The sequence below is a fragment of the Protopterus annectens genome, chromosome 10.part0 (assembly GCF_019279795.1).
Source record: "Protopterus annectens isolate FY-2018-M chromosome 10.part0, PAN1.0, whole genome shotgun sequence".
Lineage (NCBI taxonomy): Eukaryota > Metazoa > Chordata > Ceratodontiformes > Protopteridae > Protopterus > Protopterus annectens.
This window is the reverse complement of record NC_056744.1, coordinates 980,574,510-980,587,966: the sequence shown is the minus strand read 5'-3', so window position 1 is coordinate 980,587,966 and position 13,457 is coordinate 980,574,510. Positions and strand designations below refer to the sequence as shown.

The window sequence follows — 13,457 nt, the reverse complement described above, 5'->3', positions numbered from 1 at the left end:
TTATATGACAGGCAAGGTTTCAGTCTTTAGAACGGGTAATTCTGGTGCTGTTTGTTTTGTGGATATGCAGGAGGTCCATCGGAGTGGAGTCTGACAATGCCCTGTGTGCCAGGCATAGATCTCCTCCTCAGAAGCCTCTAGGAGACAGAATACAGGGATAGGGTCTTGAGGCGGTCTGCGTAGGACATATTACTTATGCCCTGTATTCTTTTAGTGAGGAACCTCTGTGGACATTCCAGTTGTTGGATATGCCTGGTTAGGTATATACCAAAGGGGACATTATACTCCATGATAGGGCTGTTGAATGCGAATACAGTGGAACAATGACTTCCGTTGATTTAGATGCCATACCTTTGTTTATAAGTTGCCCAACGTAGAATGATTTCCTTACTGCTGTAGACACGTGATGATCAAAGGCTAGATTACTATCTATGTGTGTCCCTCAGTCCCTGATTACTGGGTCAACTCATAGGGGTGTGATGTCTTATGATGGTTACCACGGATGGATGACTTTCCAAAGGGTACTATTATGCATTTCTTGGCATTTAGTTTTAGTCCATGGCTCTAACACCTGTTGTTTGTCTGTCTCAGCCCATCCTGGAGAACATTTGTGTCAGTGTGAGGTTCAATGACAGCTCCTAATTTGCAATCTTCTGCAAATTTAATCAGCCAGTGACCACAGACATTGGCCTTGACCTCTGAGAAGTAAATGCCAAAAAGGAGCGGTCCAAGGACTGATCCCTGAAGGACTCCACTTGTGAATGGCTTCTTTGTAAAGTGGACTCCCCAATTCTAACTTCCTGGTTCCTGTCTGCGAGCCAGTTGGCTACTCATCAGATGGCATATGGGTTTGTATCTAACTTCTTCATAAACAAATGTTTCTCTCAACTTTTAAGTAAGTTTTAAAGAAAATTAAATTATTTTCATTAACTTCTCCTCCCTACCTTCTGTAAGGCTTTACTTATAATTGTTTTTACTGTTGAATCACTATCAGTGCACCACCACAAATTTTGTCAGCTCTTTTTCTGCCACCATTTACTGAATTTTAAATTTTACTATCACAGTATTGAACTACTTTTTTCTTTGCCTTTTAGACAACTTAAATGAGGTGTTTCTGTTTGTTGACTGGCAGATTCATTAACTTCATTTGGCTAACCTTGTTTAATAGCCTGTCATATCAGATTACACTTTTCAGTACTACATCTGCCCCTTCTCAACTACAACACACAGCACCCCCCACCCATCAGTTACTGTTTCCATGCATAGCTGGTCTTGGGCATAGGTCAACTAGGTGGCAGTCTAGGGCGCCACTCTAGTAGGGGTGCTTTTCCAGTATTTATTTGGTGTAGGTAGACCAGGATGGAGGCATTGAGTGGTGTGGTGTGGGGGCATGCCTTGGAGCCCTTTTGCTTAGGTTGCCAGTTGACCTAAGGCGGGTCTTGTTTCCATGTAATATGAAGCCAGTCTCAAAAATACAAAAATAGAAACTATTCTGTTGTAACTTATTAAATATTTAGGGCTTTAATTTAATTTTTAACTTTTCTCCAAAGTATTTTAAGAAAAAAATGTTTCTCTAACCTTAGTCTATACTCAGAGCAGTTTAAGCTGACTACTGTTTTTATATGTTTTACATTACTGCTCAAAAAAGTTTATATTTCTCTTAGGTAGTTTGTCTCACTGAGCACTGGTAATTAGACTGCAAACACAGTGTCCCTTTCTTTTCTGGGGAAAGCATGGACCTCCTTTTTTCTGTTCTTTAAAAAAACATACATAAATAAAGAAGGGCTTTAGTGGTGTTCTTTCAGACAGTCTCTTCTCCTGGACTGATTTCCCTCCTTTCTTTTTGCATCTTTGACTGTAGGAATCTTACTTAAAAAGTTTTCCATAATTTGTACCGTCTTGCAAAGCTTGATTGATATGGATCCCCTTAGGAAGAAAATCTTCATATTGACTGAAAAAGGCTGTTTCAGTCATGGGACATTTTCTCTACAGTATAATAACTGGGATTCATTTATTTCTTGTCTGCTTGGTGTATGTGGATAATTATTATCCAGGAAAATTGTATTAGCATATCAGCAGATTTTTTCCTCGTCTTTATAGTCTGGATAGGATATTTATTTTTCTTGTTGGAATACTTCTGTAATGTCACCAGTACTGGTCTGAGGTCTCCCCTTCCTGCTTCCACCAGATATGTAAATTCTGTACAGATTTCGTGTCGCGTCATTGAAGGTAATTTTGACAAATGGGGGGAGGGGTTGTTCTCTGAAACCACCTTCCATGAACAACTCAACAATTTTTTGTTTGCATTGCACTGCCCATGTGGTGAACAGCCCCATTTATAGATACTAACTCTGAGGTCACACAAAAGTGGAAATAGAAAAGCAAACTCCACTGTCAGTGAAAATAATTTTGCCAAGCTGCAGTCATTCTCTTTGCGTTCAAGAAATTACATTCATTGACATGACGTGCTCCCGTTCTGTATGCCATCTCAGTTAAAATCTCTTCCTCTGAAAACTCGGTCCAGTGGCATATATGCTTTCTCATAAAAGGTGTTATTTATTAGGATGTTCCTCCTTCAATATAACATAATGTATATAAAATAAAATGGTAAAAGAAGCCAAAAGGAGAAGTAATGAGGAAAATCCAGTATGAACGCTTTATTAAAAAATCTGCGTTTTCGTCCGGTAATAGACTTCAAAGGTTGTTATATCTGATGAAGTCTATTACCGGACGAAAACACAGATTTTTTTAATAAAGCGTTCATACTGGATTTTCCTCATTACTTCTCCTTTTGGCTTCTTTTATCATTTTATTGGTAACTTTTGTGGAAGTTGTCCGTTGAAATACTTGTATATAAAATAAAGATTACACCTGATAATGGGAAAGGTTTTGAAATCACCAAGCATACCCCCCCCCCCCCCCCCCAACCCTCATTGAGGGAATTAGTGTATGGGTGAAGTATCTCACAATTTTTGGCCATGAAGGTCTGGAACTCTTACAAGTACCTGCATAAAAATGTTTCAGCTGTTAAAAACTTGAGAGATGTAGCACAGAAGGCAATCCCATTCATTTCTCTGATGTTATGGTCACTTGTGTAACTATGCCTTGGCAGTACTTTTCTGATTGTAATAGACAACTTAGAGTTTAACAAATAGGGTCACTGCATCAGATAACTTGCTGACAAAACACACTGTATCAGAATATGTTATGTAATCATATGCTGTATGCTTATGCTATCCTTTGATATCTGCTTTTGTTTCACTTTTGGTCTTGCAGGTTCAATGAAATTTGCTCCAGCTATCTTACAGCACCGTATGACAGCAGAACTCAACTATCTTGATGCTATTGAGGAATCTGTTCGACAACTGTCTGATATTGAACGCACACGGGGTATTTCACTTGCTCAACAAGAGAGTGTTTCCCTTGCACAGATCTTAAAGGTATCAATTTTCCTGGCGCAGGATTTGTTCAGTAAATATTAGTGATAAAAATATTAATGATTTATTGTGAGCTAACTGTGTAAGAGTTGGATACAATATGTAAACGTGGATTTATGGAACTGTAGTTTAACTTCACTTTTAGGACGTGTTTGCAGTAAAAAAAAAAAAGCCTGCCATGTGTATCCTCAGGAAGCCCTGAGGCTGTTGCATGAGAAGAGCTGAAAATGTTGTTTGCTAATGAATTTAACTATTCTGTATTATTTTTCCACCTCCTTCAGCAACAGGCACCACCAATGCCTCCTCTGTGTGGTGGGGGTGGGGAGCAGGGCTGGGTATGAATGCACAATGATCCAAGAGAATCAGAGGACAATCTTCATTTCAGCTTCCTTGATTTAAGAGCCGTTTGCTTTGTGTTGCAGGAATTTCAGAATCTCCTTTCTCTAGCAGTGATATGCATTCAGACAATATTGTCAGTTTTATGGTTACAAGCAAAGAGAACCCAGTTCTTAGCCCCTTGCAGGTAGGCCATATGGGAGTGGCAGTTTATAAAATCTTTACACCTTTTTTTTTTATTAAAGTCCACATTCCACCAGAAGCAAATTACCTAGTGGACAGGCTCAGTAGGTCCATCCTAATGCTTCACAAGTACTTTCTCAGTCGTGCAGTAGCATAGCAAATCTTCAGCTGCGAGGGTCATCTTTTCTGTAGCCCTTTTACTTCCCTATCCATCACCAGATGCAACAGCAACTTCACCATGTTCCCTGTCTAGAGACAGTTACCAAGAGATATTCTGTAGTATGTCTGTGGTCTGCTGAGATTCTGTTTACTTTCTTCCTCTGTTTCACTAATTGCCAAGTTCTTATAATAGCATGCAAAATTACACTGATCCTAATTGCTCCATTCTGGCCAAGCAAATCTGATTCCTGTTTCATTTGTCTGTCCAATCTGAGTGGTGGGACTGGAACCACTTATTGGATCTGATCCTGGCATTTGCTAGCAGTCTGTGCTTTGAGCTCCTAACTTTTTCCCTCTCGTAATGCTCTGCGTGCTATCTTGTGTACAGATCTTGTTTGCCACCATTGATAATAGATGATCCACAAGCCATGCAGCCAAGTTCTCTCACTTGCTTAGTCAGCTTTTTTCTATTACATGGTTGTATGTCTCACAAGCTGATTGTTAGTGCTTACAGACCTGTTCTTAAATTTTCTTAATTCTTTCTCAACCTAGACTCCTCTAAATACTTAGGCAGATGCTTAGCATTCACCTGTCTTGGCATTAATCTAAAAAAAAAAAAAAAAAAAAAGAAAATATCTAGTCCGTTCATGAGTCGTTTTCTTCTGCCCTGGGATTTAAAGTTGAGACTGTTGTGAGTGTGTGTGATGTGTGCTAACAAGGGGAAAATTACTGAAAGTTTTAAGTATATCAAGTACAGGTGCAAGATTCCACCTCCCCATCAGGATCGACATGATTTGTGTGCAGTTTATTTTGGGGTCTGAAACATTTTGAGGTGGATTGTGACATTTGCCGGGGTTTTGGATCTAGGGTTCTTGCAGACCACTTTAAACAGTGTGTGAAGGGCTTTTTGCCCCCATTCCCTTAGGCTTCAGTAAAAAAGAAAGAGGAAAATGAGTCTAGGACTTCCTTTTTAGATTCTAAAGTTCCTAAAAGCCAGGGTAAAGAACTTTCCTTGCCTTCAACATCAGCAAAAGCCAGATCTCTAGAAACCATTGTGATCAGAGAAAATTCCCCTCTGCTGTCTCCGAGCAGACTGTCAACGGTGAGGAATCTGTGTGAAGTTAAATCTTTGTCGTCCTCCTTCATTTGTCTCTATAAGGTTGTTCATATTGGTCAGAGGTACCATAGAAATGGATTGGGAACCCAGGATGAAGGTCTTACTCAAGGCTCAAATATTGTTTGGCATCATTTCATCCTTCCCTGCACACAGTTTGGTTCCCCTCACCGTTATTAACTCTTTCCTTGATGGCTCTGGTGGCTTTGGAACAGTCTTGCCTCCTGGACCCTGCAACATTTGCCCTGATACTGGTGCATTCTGTTCCAGTACCTATATTTTCAACACACTTCACTCCAAGACCCTTGGGGTCAGGTGAATCATGGCACAAAGCAGTTTTTTGCCATTCTTGACCTCAACACATGTTGGACCATTTTCAGTGTGGGACTCTTCTGCCTTTGAGCTGTCTGCTCCAGTCTGTGGTGTAGATGCATCTGGATCTTTGGTTGTGGAGAATCAACTTTCAGCTCCAGTGATTCCTGCTTTGGCAGGGGGTCTGCTTAGTTCTTGAGTTGGAGTCCCAAGATCTGACTAATTAATTCTGGATCAACATTCGAAGTCACAGGAGTATGATGAGTTCTTCATGGAGATGCTCTGTATGAATTCCCCTCTGTCTTCTACCTGTGGTACCCTCCTAGTTGTTTCTAAACCATCATTTCATGGCTTCCAGTGACAGGGTAGACTGTGTTCTCAAGGACAAAGTCACAGTGCTGACATACTCTTCCAGGGATTTAGATCAGTCCCATTTGGAGATCCCAGGGAAAAGGGCACATAAAAGGAGATGCATAAACTCCCCCATAGAGTCCCCCACCTCAGACATTGACTTGAGTGATCGAGAGATCTCTCTGCAATCTCCTCGTGAAGATGCCATCTTTGACAGAATCCTTGAGCTAACAAAACAGGGGGGATTTTGGCCCACCTCACCACGTCTCAGGATGAGAAAGTGATCCTTGTGGCATATGGTTGCTTCATCTTTCTCTGGGTGGTCCCTTCAGCAGAAAGTGTTTATATTCCCAGAAAGTATGTTCCCAATTACCTCTTTCTTCCCCGTCACACCTCCAACATTTACTGTCTATCTAAGGAAAAATTCTCTGTAGTCTGCTTGGGGTATAAAAGCATTTCCAAGCAAAAATCCTAAATCTTCTAGATTTTATTGCATATTTGAGCGACATACATATATCCCTCATTGTTTCTGTGTTATTTGTTTACCAATTTCTCTTCCCGATCCGTTATAACCTTGTCTAATTGCTTCTTACAGATGTTCTTCGTGTTTCACTGTTGCAGTCCTCACATATGGGTTATCCGGCTCTCGGTAGCCCTCAGTAAGCCCGAATACCAGAGTCCTTGGTATATGACGTCGGCTGCCGCCAGTTGTAAAACTGATGTCAGTACGTCATGTATAAAGGGAGGCAGCAGACACCATTTACTCAGTCTTTCTTGCCGCGGAGCCCGAAGCAGATGCAATTCGCACTAGTGCAGGTCGGCCGTTTACCTTCGTTTTGCTTTCCGACAACCAAGTTGAAGACGCCTTCAGATAAGTACCCCATTGGGGATCCTCTTTTCTTGCTTTAACAAATGTCAGATAAAGTTAATAACTGTCTTGCCTGTGGAAAACAGATTCCGCACCGTGATTTCCATTCCTATTGTGTAACTTGTTTGGACCTTGAGCACGACATCCCTAACTGCGATCTCTGTGCTTCCTTTAACCTGTGTACCATACACCGTAGAGCTAAGATTTTGTATAAGCATTTCGGTGTCTGGCCGAAGTTCCGTCCGTATGGCATCTTCTGGTCTCCCAACTTCGGATATTCCTAGGAAACGCAAAGACAAGAACCACGACTGGCCTAGGGTTAAATCTACTATACCGCTTGGTTTTACGTGTCTGTGGTGTTAGTGTATTAAACTCTGTTTTGATTTTAAGTTTGGCTCCGGGTCCTGTGGCTTGTGGATTTACTTTAGTTACCAGTTTACTCATTTGTTTGGTTTTTGGCTTCTGTTTTTGATCCATGGCGGAAGGAATGGAGCAGTCCAGCTGTATGAGCACACCTAATGCCCTTAAAGACACCATCGACGAGGGTCCTTTAACCAGAGCCGAGTTTAATCAGATGTTGGCTCTGTTAACTCAACTGTCGAGTTCTATTAATGCAAGGAACAATGAGGGAGATTTGGGGCTGCCGTGTAATCAGTTACAGTTACCGGAAATATGTAACAAGCACGCCATCCCTTCCTGGACATTGACTGGGAGTAGTTTGAATGGCGAACCCGTTGTTGGCACAAAGCAAAGTAATGGTCTAACGACAGGTTCAGGGAGACCAGGAGGTCCACAAGGAAGTGGATCTAACAAAGCACCGAAGGATTTTAATTTCGATACCTGGGCTGGCCAACATTTTTGCTTTCAGCAAGGTACTGTGAACAGTTTTGGTAACGAAGGTATTGAAGGAAGTTTTGGTACCTTCAGGGACAAATTATATGCCTTAAAAAGCAAACAACATGAGATAGACTATTTAAGGGAATGTGTACGAGTGAAACACATCCCGAAAGGTTTGCGGTTTTACAAATTTCCCAATAATGTTCAGCCTGGAACAGTTTTTTATGATAAACTGTGCACCATTTTTGATAATGCTGGATTAGAGATGTTAAATTTAATGATTTTGGAGTATGAAAGCAAAACAGAAAGGTTATTAAATGAATTAAATGCTTTAAACGAGAAAGTGATTAATGATAGGGAGTTTTCTAGTGTTAAAAGAGACTATGAAAAAGTATTTGTAGAGGTTGACCAATTCTGCAACAAAATTTTGAATCGCAAAATAAAAAGGTTGGATAGGGATCTCCAAGAATACAGGGATGGTAAGGCCTACCCGACTTCTGGGAGGGGAATAAGAGAACAGGACAGTATTGAAGTACCCCCTGGTAGGAGAGAGGAAGTGACCAACCCAAATACTGAATATTTGAATAATATTGTTGAACAACTTAGAAGAAGTGAAAGGTTAGCGGAAAAAGATAGGAAGCATTCGGTTAAGGATTTTCAACATTCCCCCAACAGAGGGGGGAGGGTACCAAGACAACAACAACAGACGTGGAACAATTTCCGCAGCCGAGTTTAGAGGAAAGCATAATTTATTTAACAGCAATATTGGATTCTAACAAACAAATTATTTATAGAAAAGAGATTTTTTTTCTATTTTTAATTACACAGAATTTATCCCTACTCAGGAATACTTTAGTCTTTTCTCTAAAGGTCTTCATTTTGTTCTCCTTAAAACAATTAATGTGACCGAGACATTAATAGATTTAAAAATGTTTATTAGACAATTAAATTTGAAAATATTGTTTAAAGGGAAACTTAAAACTGACCAAAAGTTAACCAGGTCTAGTACTTTTAATCCACCCACACACCCTATTTTGAACATATTTGGTGAACTAGTGGAGAAAGATCTAAGGAATATAAAAAAAGACACACAGCAGGCTCATTTTAACAACCTAGATTTAGCGGAATTGTAATTGGTGGAATTATTGAAAAAAGAGCGCTGCAGGATTATGAAACCGGATAAAGGGGGTGGGGTGGTATTGATGTATGAAGTAGATTGACACTTATATTTATGAAATGTTACAAGATGTGGAACAGTATGAAGTAACATCTAAAAATGAAATTAACATTGCCCATTCCTAAATTAGTTACTTGCTGTATGACCATCTGCTACAAGGGGTAATTAATGAAAACTTATATAATTTTCTTTACGTGGACAAACCGAAGATCCCAGTTATTTTTGGGATCCCAGAAACGCACAAAGGGTTAGATCCACTTAAATTTAGACCAATTGTGGCAGGATCGGGGAATATTACAGAACCACTAGCCAAATTTATTGATGAAAAACTTAAAGAATTTGTTTCTACTGTTGAGCATATTTGCAAAGACTCATGGGAGTTTTTGAAAGGGATTGATAATGCATGGTTTGACACTCAGATTTGGATGGTGACTATAGATGTAGTCTAATTGTTTCCTAGCATTCCCCGCCATATAGGACTAGAATGGTTTGGGGAGGTGTTGACCACAGAATCAGGACTACACAGTAGAAGCATTAACTTAATGTTGGAATTTATGGAGTTAATACTGGATAATAATTTTATGTTATTTAATGGTGAATTTTACAGGCAAAGAAAAGGGGTTGCGATGGGAACCCCTTGTGCCACAGTTTACGCTAATTTGGTTTTGTATTGTTGGGAACGAAATTTTGTGTTTACCAACATTTGGAACAAGCGTATAAAATTCTACAGAAGATATTTGGACAATATATGTTTATTATGGGGTGGCACAGAGGATGAATTCAAGATTTTTATGGAAAATATTAACTCTAGTACAAATTTTCTAAGATTTACTTATGATATTGATTTAAATGAATTAAACTATTTAGACATTACATTAATCAAAGATTATAAGAATTCTAGGTATCAGTCAAAAATATTCAGGAAGCCCACATTTTCTAACGCATATTTACATTTTAATAGTGGGCATCCTTTTTACCAAAAAAAAAAAGGGTGGTATTAAAGGACAGCTCGTTAGAGCTTCAAGGATGTCCCGTTCTCTTAAAAGTTTTCTTAATGAAACTGACATTCTTAAAAAATTGTTTTTAGAGAAGGGATACCCTGAAGATTTAATTGACAATTTGACCCAGGAAGTGCTGGACAATAGAGAAACCAAATATTCGCCTTTATTAGGATTAAGAAATATAACGGCCCAAAAGGAGCAAAAGAAGAACTTTGACACTGACAATGGTTTTTTGTACACATTTTCAAGTAATGCATATGAAGTGGAAGCTGCTATTTTGAAATATTGGCCTATTTTGGGGATACATGAGGATTTGAAAGAACTATTTGCTGGGATCCCTCATTTTATAAGAAAAAGAGGGGTCAACTTAAAGGAATTTTTTTGAAAGAAAGGAAAATGTGAACACTAACCAAACTAGGTTAGGCACCTATAAGTGCGGTAACTGTAACCAATGTGCTGGCATGTTAAACCAGGGGACATTTTATCTACCCAAGAGGAAATTTACAGTTAGAGCTAATAAATATTATAACTGTGCAACAAAGGGAGTGGTACACTTAGGGATCTGTACATTTTGCTTAAGTTTTTATATTGGCAAAACGGAAAGGGCTTTAAGGAAAAGAGTATATGAACATTTGTATGACATCTCTAGAAGTAAAGAAACTAATGCCTTTTTAAACACTCCCAAAAGTGTAACAATATGAATTTAAAGTTCATGGTACTAGAACAGATTACCCCAGAAGTAAGAGGAGGGAGTTGGGAGACGCGTCTAGAATATCGCAAACTTTATTGGCAATTGAGACTAGACTCCACTAGGTCCCCAGGATTAAACGACAACATAAACATTGGGTCTGTGTTAAAACTAAGAAAAGCTAGGCTTTGATTGCATTGGAGCTGTTGGTTTAACTTTTGTTATGCACAACATAATACCCAAGAGTTTTTAAAAAAACATGTTTTTTGTAAAGGAGGTAAAGGTAGCACTTTAAGGGAATTGACAATTATTAATTAATTGCTGAACAGCTGATTTTGAAATGTGCTATTTAAATATAAGGGATGTTGTGTACAATTATTCATTCCTTGAAAAAGCCTGGCAGAGGCCGAGTGAAAGCGCTTGGTTTTACGTGTCTGTGGTGTTAGTGTATTAAACTCTGTTTTGATTTTAAGTTTGGCTCCGGGTCCTGTGGCTTGTGGATTTACTTTAGTTACCAGTTTACTCATTTGTTTGGTTTTTAAATCTACTGATGACGCACCGGTGAAATTGATAGTCAGCACAGCGGTAGTCAGTGAGGTACTTTCACAGCCCTGCAGTCTGCAGATTTTCAGCCGCAAGCCTCTGCCGAGACTTTTACAGAGTCCTCCATGCCACAGGCTGCTATTTCATCTTCAGACTCTCTGCCTGTCGCCGCCTCAGCTGGGTCCGGTGCCGCTTTGCAGGTACCAGCTTCTGATGCCTCTTCTTTTCGACATGAGACCAGAACCAGACCGACTACCTTAGCTCAGACTTCTGCAGTTGCTAGGCCTCCCGAGTCCCTCCGGATTGCTAGTAAACCTTCCAGCCGCAAACCTACTCACAAGCAGGCATCTGCCTCCCCTCCTATACCTCAGTCCCAGTTGGTAAAGATGGCTGGTGATCTTCTTTCCCTGATTAGGGGCTCTCATCCCCCCACTTCAAAGAGGGCTAGGGAATTATCTCCTGATGTTTTGTCTGTCTCAGATTCTGAGATTTCCAGTATGTCTGCTGATGAAGAAGGAAATTCTCAACTTTTTTCTGGCTTTGGGGATTCTGATGTTGAGGACTCTATCCCTTCTGCCTCCCTTCCAGAAGGTTTTTCCTTTGGGGATACTTTGAATACTCTTAGGGAGCATTTTAAATGGGAATGTCAGGATTTTCCGCAGTCTAAGAAAAGAGTCAGGGAATTTTTAGATTTGCCACAGCATAAGCCTCTGGCTATACCTCCAGTTTTGGAAGATGTGGATGATGTTTTCATGGAAAATTCTTTAACTCCTAATTCTGTTCCTCCTGCCCCAAGAAAATTGGATAGATATTACATTGTTCCTGAAGCACATCAGTTCCTTTTTAGAAACCCTACTGCTGATCCAGAAATTATTTCTCAAACCCCAAGGGTGTTAAGGCTACTATTGCTAGAAACCCTGTACCTTCTGATAAGGAATCTAGGACCTTGGACAGGTGGAGTAAAAAAGTCTATACTTCTGCAACTCTTGCCATTAGATCCGTAAATTGTCTTTTTCACATGCTTAAGTATCAGCAGCATACGTTGGAGGCTATTAAGGCTAAACTTGGAGATATTTCTTCCATGACGGAAAACAAAGATTTACAAGATTTACTGAATTTGGCCACACTTCATTGTGGTTTTGACACTTTGGAGGCTTCCTGCAGAGCAGTAGCCACTGGTTCCATAATTATAAGGCATGCTTGGCTCAGGGAGCAGCCTCTTTCTGAACCAGTTAAGTCTAAATTACTGGTTATTCCTTTGAACAAGGACAATCTTTTTGGTAATAAGGCTGAGGAGGTACTGAAAACGTTGGAGGATAAGGCAAAATCTATGGAAGCTGTGAAAGATGTACTTCAGGTTCAGCCTCCTCGGTTTAGTAGGCATTATCCTTCCAAGAATTGGTCTCTCTGATCCTGGCAAGCAGGGTCGCTCTAGGCCTAGGGTTTTCAGATCTTCCAGAGGGCAGGCTTCTGTCTCTCAAAGGGCTAAACAATGGCATTCTTCTGCTAAATCGGGGAGTTCTAAGCCAGCTTCCCAAAGCAAGCATTCTCAATGACTTCGGCCTTCTTGGGCCTACCTCTGCGGACCCTAAGCTTTCTTTGGGGGGAAGGATAGCCAGGTTCGCAGAGGTATGGTCTACCATCTCAGACGACAAATGAGTGCTCAATATAGTAAACCAAGGTTACAAGTTTTACTTTCACACCTTCCCTGTTTTAAAAGGGTCCCCAGACATACCCATAACTCTCAAGGCAGAGGTAGAAACTCAAATTTCTTCTCTACTGACTATGGGGGCCATAGAGCCAGTTCCTGCAAATCAGGCAGGCGTAGGTTTTTATTCAAGGCTTTTTCTGGTACCCAAGAAAGGGAGCACCTGACGTCCTATTCTGGATCTGTCCATTCTAAACACTTTTCTGGTGATTCCCAAATTCAAGATGCTCACCCTTTAACAATTACTACCAATGCTGGGCAAGGATTCATGGCTGATAACTTTGTATCTCAAGGAGGCTTATCTGCACATCCCAATAAGGGAGAGTTGCAGGCAGTTCCTTAGCTTCAGGGCTGGGGTGCAACACTTTAAATTCTTTGCATTGCCCTTTAACTTATCTACTGCTCCCAGAGTTTTTACAAAGTGCCTAACTCCAGCCATTGCTTTTTTCAGGCAGAGAAACATTCAAATTTATACTTCCCTCGACGACTGTCTCATTCAAGCAAATTCCCCAGAATAACTTAGGTTCATAGATTAGTACTAAGCTAACTGCCCTTGTGAGCCATTTTAAGCCTAGCCAATTATCCCTTGTGAGACTCAAACCCTGCACCGTGCTTTTGTTAGGCAAACACCTTAACCATCAGGCTACCCTCCCAACCCAACTAGAAAAGGATTTGGATTTCGTGAAGAACATTCTCACCTCTTTGGGTTACACACTCAACGAAAAGAAGTCAAATTTGATTCC

General features: G+C 40.2%; 1 protein-coding gene across 1 annotated transcript in view; it reads left to right on the top strand.

Annotated features, from left to right (window-relative positions):
* CEP350 (centrosomal protein 350) overlaps positions 1-13,457 on the top strand; it is a 3,609,946-nt gene that overhangs the window by 1,884,644 nt on the left and 1,711,845 nt on the right. Inside the window, exon 15 of the mRNA XM_044085746.1 lies at positions 3,277-3,440. Coding sequence (XP_043941681.1) covers positions 3,277-3,440 — 164 coding nt within the window. The remainder of the gene's footprint in view (positions 1-3,276; positions 3,441-13,457) is intronic.